We start from the raw sequence: 8,503 nt of genomic DNA, 5'->3' as shown, positions 1-8,503 counted from the left end.
AAAGGCAGACGTGGCAGAGTCAAGCCCAGCAGGAGGCCCAACGTGGGTTAAACTTTTACATCAGAAATCTCCGAGTTTCTCGAATTCAATTTAGATCCTTCCATCTTTTCTTTCCCTCTTGCACTTTTCCACCTAGAACCCTTTTCTTCTCTTTTATTTCTTTTTCTCATCCTCTTCCCCAAAACAGTGCCCGATCCGACGTAGATCCGTTCAGGCGGAGAACAGATGGGACATGGAGTCTGGACAAAAATTTACATGTGATAGAAATTTTGCCTCTTTATTATTAGGTATAGATTAATGTGCTATATTGTAGTGTCTTATTTTTTGTTCTTATAATTATATAAATTAGGCCAAGTTATACTAAACATGACTCTGTATATCCTTCTCTTTCAGAAAATGTGTGCTTTAACAAAAATTCCAGAATTCCGAAAAGATACACTATGAAAGAAAGGGCTGCTGCAATTAGTGTTTGTGAGAATATAGAATACAACTTACAACAGTATAGATACGTAAGTCGCTTGCTCCTGCTTTTATTACTTGTTTCCTATATATTATTCTAATCGCTATCTTGTTTGCAGTTTCTTTTGCCGTGGCTACACGTTCGAAAATATATGCTTTACAGTAGAGTTTGTTAGTCTACGACGCCGCGCTCTACTGTTAATTTCATAAACTTTGTTTTTTGGATTAAATGTCATTTTAACTTTGGTATTTAATTTTATAATATTATTGTCTTATCGTGCGATCCGTATATTTTTAATACAAAATGTTAGCTATCCAGTAGCAACGGTCACGCTGTGCACTTAAGTATAAGTATTTTTATTTATTTAAAAGCCCAGCATCCCATTCGACGTGGCCCATTCATCACTCGAGTTGGCCCAACCTTTGGTAAATTCAGAAAAAAAAAGATGCGCTCAGAAGGAATCGAACCCAGGACAAGAGAGTTAAAACCAACCCAGCTAACAACCGCGCTAGCTGTTCTATTTCCCTTTTGTTCTTATGTATAGCATAAGTTTTCCTCAAATCAGTTCACGGACTCAGACAGCCAGCCGCCGCGACCATTCACGGACTCAGACACCGCCGCCGACGGCGAGATTAGGCAGGAGCCGCGTTGCCGCTGCCCACCACTGCCGCGCCGTCCAGCAACGTCGCCTCCTCGCCCACCATCACCGCTGCACACCAGCGACATCGCCGCCGCCCTCCAACCCCATCCTGTAGCTCTGCAGCACCGCCGCCCTCCATTGCCGCACCAACGAGAGATGCCGAGTGCGGCCATGCGTCCACCTGGTGACAAATCCAACTATTGAGCGGACTCCTACAGCCTCGAGCATGACTCAAATCATCAATCGCTGAGCACCTGCCCTCCTGTCTGAAGAGATCCCCATCTGCCTCACCTGAACACCTGCCGACAGCCAAGGTATATCTCTTCTATTTATTTATTTTTTGTTGATTTTGTTGGATGTAGCATTTGAATTGGCGCAGTTTGCTCAATGTGGTTTTATCTGCAATGTTTGAATAGATGGATAGAAGTTGGGTGCATAGCACACTATTTTCCCCTAAATACATTGATGGTGTGAAAGAATTTATGAGTTTCATTCAGGGGAAATTCAATGAGAATGTTGAAATTCTATGCCCCTGTAGCAGATGCCTTAATCAGAAGTACCTAAATCAGTCTGTTGTGAAGAAGCATATACTGATGAATGGCATGGAAACTACTTATACTCGGTGGATTCATCATGGAGAGAGCTTAGATGTCAATGTTATTGAGCATCCTATTGATATGCATGAAGATGATGATGGTTCCACACATGGGGTAGGTGTGACAGAGGATGACAACTATGGGAGACTTTGGCATTTCACCCATCATCAAAAACTGGTTTCGCACTGTTACCATCCCGCAAGGTGGTTTCGCTCGTTTGTCATTATGAAACTGGTGTAACCCGCTGAAATACACTTCGGGTAGTTTTAATTTGTGAAAAAAAAAGAAGACACGTTCTTCCGGTTCTACCCCTGCCTGCTTTCTCCTTATATGACGGTCACCGTTCCCCGTTCGTGGTCAAAACGGATCGAAGCACAGGTGCCGCCTCCCGCCTCCGCCCGGCCATCCAAGTGCCGCCGCCGCCCAGGCCATACAAGCACCGCGACAGGTGCCGCGAGCCGGCCGCGGGAGGGCCGCGCGGCGTCGAACCAGCCCAGGCTCCCGGAGACCCGGACCCGAAGCAGAGAAACACCATCGACGCCCGCGGCTGCACGTCGAACCACGGACGCACGCCGGCGCAGTCCACGAGGGGCTCCAAGGCCGCGAGGTGGTTGAACCGGACGCCAATGCCCGACGCTGCACGCGCCGGACGTGCGCGCCCACCTCGGATGCCGACTCTGGCGTCGGCGGCTGCACGAGGACAGTCACCGTGAACTCTCGGCCGAGGTGGTCGTCTCCACCGCCGGTGCCGTGGCCGACTAGGTTGTTCCTGGCTTCGATGAGCGACCTGAGGTGGCCGGAGCCGAGCGCAGGGAGGAGCAGCATGTTGAGGCTCATCGTTCCACCCTCCTGTCCTGACAAAAAGCTCGACGGCTGCTTGCGCACAGGCGCGCGGCAGCTCAAACAGCCCGGCCCGACGGCGACTCGCACAGCGCCGCTCGTGGGTCTGCTCCTTGCGCAGCCTCCTCCACCGGCGTCGTGCCCTCCGCCCCCGGCGCCGGCAGCGGCCCCCGCTCCCCGCCCCACAGCGCCCATCACGGAGACCGACCTCCTGCTTTTCATGCTACTCGTCCAGGCCTCCTCCCTGCTGCGTCTCGTTGGCGCCTTGGCGGTGTGCGGAGCAGCGCTGCGAGCATACGCGGCCGGACACGGCATGCGGTGCGAAAGCAGGCAGGGGTAGAACCGGAAGGATGTGCCTTATTTTTTTTTCCACGAATTAAAACTACCTGAAGTGTATTTCAGCGGGTTACACCAGTTTAATAATGGCAAACGAGCGAAACCACTTTGCGGGATGGTAATAGTGCGAAACCAGTTTTCGATGATGGGTGAAATGCCAAAGTCTCCAACTATGGTGATCGTTTGGAAGGAATTTTAGGAGACCTACAGACTGCAGCGGCACAAGCAAGACCGGATGTAGAAAATCAAGTTGGTACTGAAGAACCTCGTGATAAAGAGTCATTTTTTTTAAAATTGTCATGAGAGAGGCAAAGCGTCAACTTTATCCTGGCTGTACCAAAATTTCAAGGTTCTCATTTGTGGTAAGGCTTCTGCATATGAAGTCATTATATAGGATCAGCAATTCTGCTTTTTCTGCACACATGAAGCTATTGGCTGAAGCTTTCCCACAATTCAATACACTCCAAAAATCATATGATGAAGCAAAGAGTATTCTAATGGAACTAGGTCTTGGATATGAATCAATACATGTGTGCTACAATAATTGTGTGCTGTTCAGAAAGCAATATGCCAAGCTTGACAATTGCCCGGTTTGTGGTCTCTTGAGATGGAAAGATGCGGAAAGAAAGAAGATTCCACAAAAGGTGTTGCGACATTTTCCATTAGCACCTAGGCTAAAGAGGATATTTTCGACCAAAGAAGCATCAGAAGCGGCACAATGGCACAAGTTAAAGCGGCAGCCCATTGAGAAGAATATGAGCCACCTAGCTGATGGTGAGGCATGGCAAGATTTCGACCGTGAATATCCAGATTTTGCAAAGGATGCAAGAAACCTTAGACTTGGCCTAGCTACTGATGGGTTCAATCCTTTTTCAGAAAAGAACACAAAATATAGCATGTGGCCTATGCTTGTTGTGCTATACAACCTAGCACTGTGGAAATGCATGGAGGAGTCAAACTTCATGATGGCTTTGCTTATTCCAGGTCCGAAATCACCAGGGAAGGACTTTGATGTATTTTTAGAGCCTCTTGTGGAGGATTTACTTGAGCTTTGGACAGGTGTCAATACTTATGATGCTATTATTACTGGCAAATCATTTGTGTGCCACCTCCATCGCAAGCTAACGAGAGCCACGCTGGAGAACTCGTTGACAACTTAGATGACCACACACAGGCTGCTATTGAAGGCCAGTTCTACTGCCACATTACTTGGTTTCATTTCATAACCATGAGTCAGCTATGAAAAATGTTTAACCTGCTGTTTTTTTCGACATCACATTTGTACAGTACATAGCCTTTTCCTTTTTGTACCTTGTTTACTAGGTAACAGGATGAACTCACTCTTAATTGCTGCCATTATTTTTAGGTGATATCTCTGCCCTACTTGACAACACTCACATGACCACTGGGGCTGATGCAATTACCCGGCCTAATCAGCATAGCCGTATGGACGATGGAGGTGATGGTTTCTTAGTGTCATTTCATAAGTTCTGTTTGTATGATGGATGCATTCTTACTGGCTGCCCTTTTTAGATGGCTTCACCCATCATGATGACAACACCCTCGTGGCTGACGTAGCTGATGGCATTACCCAACATGGTGACCACAACCAGATTACCAACGAAGGTGATAGTTTGTTCATCTGTTTTCCATCCATATTGCCTCAGTGGATCAATGTTTGTATGCAAAGCTTTAAATTCATGATCAGCTTGGATCAATGGGTGCTTCACCTCACTAATTTTAATTTCAATGTACATTTGCAACTAAGGGGAGAGGAGAGGAGAGAAGGGACCGGGTACATAATATGGGACGTGGTCTCCAAAGGTTAAACCGAGCGCACCGTGGCAAGCTGCAAGTTGTCATAACTAAAGGGAATATAAGGCCAGTGGTTCCTCTTATTGCTGCAAAGTTTGCAACTGAATGCAACATCATAGTTAGGAACCATGTGCCTATACTCACGCACCGGAAGCTATACAAGAAAGAACCTGAATCTGCGTTCGTTGATCTATTCATAGGAAAACTAAAGGTACATACATTCTCCAGTCCTTCCCACATTTAGTCTCAATATGAGAACCATTGTTTGTAAACTGTTTTATGGCATAAATTACTGAATTGATATTCTTTCTTATACATGTTCTTCCATTCGGTTAGGCCAAGTTTGACATAAACACGGATGTGACAGTTAAAAAGGCTTGTCGTGAGATGATGAAGTCTGCAGTTCGCCAACAAAGATACAGGCTGAAGCAAGAATATTTTGATCCTTTTCCACTACATTTGGTTACAAAAACTTCTCTCAAATGCATGACTAATGAACAGTGGATTAAACTTTTAGAGTTATGGAAGAGTCCCAAAAAGATGGTATGTTTTCTCTGAAAAAACAGATTGTTGCCTTGTACATGCTAATTTATCACCAACCTTACATGTATTTTGTCTTTGATGTAGGAGACATGTCAAAAGAACAAAGACAATCGAGGGAATGTTAAGTACCATCATACAACTGGCTCCCATGCCTACATGGTTCATGTTGAAAATTTGGTAAGTGAACCATGTCCATTTGTGTTGCTGCACATATATAAATGGCAAATCTGTGTTGCTGTATAAATCTGGGCTGCACATATTTAAATGGCACTTGTTTGGCATTTGTAAATCTGTGCTGCACATATATAAATCTCTGTTGCTGTAGGAGAAATTATTCCTGTGTTGATGTAGTGAGCTGCTGCTACGTACGATTCTTTTCATTTGAATAGTAGCTGCTGTAACTCAACATTTGATGCACTTGTTTGGCATTTATATTAATGGCACTTGTTTGGTATTTATAAATCTGTGCATATATATAAATGGCATTTGTTTGGCATTTATAAATCTGTGTTGCTACTGGAGAAATTATTGCTATATTGATGTAGTGAGCTGCTGCTACTTAGGATTCTTTTCATTTCAACAGTAGCCAGTGGTGGAGCGTGACTGAATACTAAGGGGGGCTAATCCACTCATAAACATTAATGTCCTAATTACTACTATAGTAAGCACTACAACATGTGTGTTCATGAAAATTAAGTGATTTAGAACAAGTATTTTCTAGTATTAGTGTATGTTTCAATGGTGCCTGAACCGAGTATTATGGTGACATGTCGCTCGCTTTCCACTGCATGCACCCTGTGTTTTGTGCAGACCTATGAACAGAACAAAACAGCTATCATACTGATCACCTGAGCACTAGCATGCGAAGCTAGCTAGGCAACATGACCAAATAGGCATTCCACGTAATTCATGGCAGGCTATTTGTCTCTACATAATTTATGGAGCACTTAGCATGAGCACCTGATGCATCTGTGTTTTTTTTCCATGGAGTTCAACATCAGCTGCTGCTACTTATTTTCTTTATAGTTGAACAGTAGCTGTCCTATATGTTTATGCCTAATTCTCGATATGTGCAAAGTTCAGCTAGGCGCTAGGCGGAATCTAGGCGCTGACCCATTGCCTAGCGCCTAGTCGGGAGTACTCGGTCCTAGGCGCTCCTAGGCGTTTTCCTAGGCGTTTTGGCAATATAGCCATAAATTATATATATATTATGTATATAACTATATATATGTATATAACTACTATATATGAGTCACAGTAAGTATAAAAAGAGGGCCAGTAGACATATCTGATTCCTAGCTGGCTTACTCTTGCATGTTCCTACAGCTAGTAGTTAGTAAATTAGTCAATAGACAGCTAGCTGTTCATAAAAAAAAAATAGAAAACACTAAGTTGTGACTTATCTGGATGATTTCAGCAGCCTCCCATCCATGAGCACACCATATCAGCAGCATGGGAGGGAAGGGAGCTCACCTTGGGGACTTGGGGTGGCCGGCGGGGAGGGGTTCCAGTCGAGGACGAGCAGGACGGCGGCGGCGAGTCGACGACGAGCAGGACCGGCGGCGTGCGAGTCGGGGACGAGCAGGGGACGAGCTTGGACGAGCAGGGGAGGAGCAGAGGAGGAGCAGGACCGGCGGGAGGAGCAGGACCGGCGGGGAGGAGGTTGTCCGGCGGGATGGACCTCACCCGACGAGGAGGACCGCGGCGGGGACGACCAAATCTTACGCGGGGACGAGCGAATGGCGCCGCGCTCCCTTCTAATCCTCCCGCACCTGGGTCTCGTGGCCGCGCGGGAATTCCTCCCGCGCTCCGATTTGGCGCGCCAAAATTGGCCGCCCTCGAGCTCGCGCTCATCTCGCGCGCCTACGCGCCGCGTCCGCGGCCGCCTAGCGCGCCTACGCGCCGCCTAGCGCCGTGATGCGCGACTATGCCCCTAGTCGCGGCGACGGGCTTCGCCCAGCGACTAGGCGCGCGTAGTCGCCGAGTAGTCGCCGCCTAGCCGAACTTTGGATATGTGTATGCCTGATTCTGTCCTGATTTTTGTAAGCCCTGATTCATGCCGGACCTGATGCATATAAATGTTGTTTTCAGGGAGACAAATACAATGATGAAGAACCTGATGCATTTGATTTGTTCAAGGAGTTCCACTATAGCAACAAAAAAAATGCTATGCCCCTGCTGTACAGGAGGCTATTGTAAGATAACTTTCAGACTTTGCTCTTTGTAATGCTTGTTTTTAATTCTCTCATCATCAACCATGTTTGCTACTTGCTTGCTAGACTCAAATGGAAAACAAGCTGTCTACAACAACAGAAGGTGAAGAACTCAAGTCTGCGGCTCAGGTTGTTGGTGATGTGCTTGCTGAGAACACTAAGAATAATAAGTTCTTGCAGAATGTGGGGTTCAAAAATGCCCGGCCTAGATCCAGTGAGCAGAACACTGAGGCAGAACTAGAAGCAGAGAAAAGGGCCAATGCTGAGCTTCGTGTACAGGTGGCTGATTTGTCAAAGAAAGTGCAAGAATCTGAGGAGGCAAGGATTATGGACCGAGAGGAGATGAAGAGGACTCAATCTTATATGGAAGCAAAACTTGATCTTTTGCTCAGTCAAGTTCGACCAAGTTAAGACATGCATGTGCTATATCCTTTGCTACTAACTTCATGCATCTTGTTGCTGCTAAATTGTGTCAAGTCAATTTCGACCAAGTTAAGCTATACATGGTATATCTTTCGCCGCCGCTGCTGGTTGCATTTTGCCGCTGCTGGTGCTTGCATTTTGTCGCTGCTGCTGCTGCATGCATGCATTTTGCCACTGCCGCATGGACTAAGATGTTGGAGTTGTATGTATTTTCAGAATCTCTATTTGTTGTAAACTGCAAGGTTGAATGGGATGTTGGATGGAAACTTATGTAATCTGACGTTGGATGAAAATTTATGTGATATGTTTGATGGAAGCATAAGATTATTTATTTGATGTGCTGCTACATATATTAGCTTTATGGGCTGTGTATATGTGCTGTATGTGTGAAAATGGGCTGTGTATATGGGCCGTATGTGCTGTAGTAGTGGGCTGAAAAGTGTGCTAAAAATCGATGACAAATTTGGGCTTCAAATGGCTAAAATTAGGCTGCCAAAATGGCTGAAAAAGAGCTGCGAAAATGGTTAAAATTGGGCCAAAAAATAGCCCATCTTAGATTTTGGCCGGTTAATAAATGGGTTGAGGTAGTGTCCATGTCATCATCCATGTAAGCATCCAGTAAGCATTCATGATGACA

General features: G+C 45.9%; 1 protein-coding gene across 3 annotated transcripts; it reads left to right on the top strand.

Annotated features, from left to right (window-relative positions):
* Window positions 1–1,011: 1,011 nt before the first annotated feature.
* Window positions 1,012–8,197, top strand: LOC136508610 (uncharacterized). Of its 3 annotated transcripts, XM_066503331.1 has the most exons (8): window positions 1,012–1,414; window positions 4,239–4,331; window positions 4,406–4,504; window positions 4,648–4,898; window positions 5,024–5,230; window positions 5,315–5,407; window positions 7,322–7,425; window positions 7,510–7,820. In XM_066503331.1, exons 2-8 carry the CDS (start codon window positions 4,271–4,273, stop codon window positions 7,682–7,684), a joined length of 990 nt encoding a protein of 329 aa, XP_066359428.1. In that variant the 5' UTR covers window positions 1,012–1,414; window positions 4,239–4,270; the 3' UTR covers window positions 7,685–7,820. The 3 variants fall into 3 exon arrangements, with proteins under 3 accessions (XP_066359428.1, XP_066359427.1, XP_066359426.1); XM_066503330.1 differs by lacking the exons at window positions 1,012–1,414; window positions 4,239–4,331 and having other exon boundaries at window positions 4,409–4,498; window positions 4,646–4,898; window positions 7,510–7,546; window positions 7,624–8,197; XM_066503329.1 differs by lacking the exons at window positions 1,012–1,414; window positions 4,239–4,331; window positions 4,406–4,504 and having other exon boundaries at window positions 4,548–4,898; window positions 7,510–7,546; window positions 7,624–8,197.
* Window positions 8,198–8,503: the final 306 nt, after the last annotated feature.

Source organism: Miscanthus floridulus, chromosome 15 (assembly GCF_019320115.1).
Source record: "Miscanthus floridulus cultivar M001 chromosome 15, ASM1932011v1, whole genome shotgun sequence".
Taxonomy (NCBI): domain Eukaryota; kingdom Viridiplantae; phylum Streptophyta; class Magnoliopsida; order Poales; family Poaceae; genus Miscanthus; species Miscanthus floridulus.
This window is presented reverse-complemented; position numbering and strand designations above follow the sequence as displayed.

What these genes read in the sequence shown, in the direction of transcription:
- LOC136508610 (XM_066503331.1), top strand. Translation starts at nt 4,271, where the DNA reads ATGACCACTGGGGCTGATGCAATTACCCGGCCTAATCAGCATAGCCGT. An exon ending in GATTACCAACGAAGGTGATA is followed by an intron (nt 4,505 to 4,647) that starts GTTTGTTCATCT and finishes CTAAGGGGAGAG; the next exon opens with GAGAGGAGAGAAGGGACCGG. An exon ending in GGAAGAGTCCCAAAAAGATG is followed by an intron (nt 5,231 to 5,314) that starts GTATGTTTTCTC and finishes TCTTTGATGTAG; the next exon opens with GAGACATGTCAAAAGAACAA.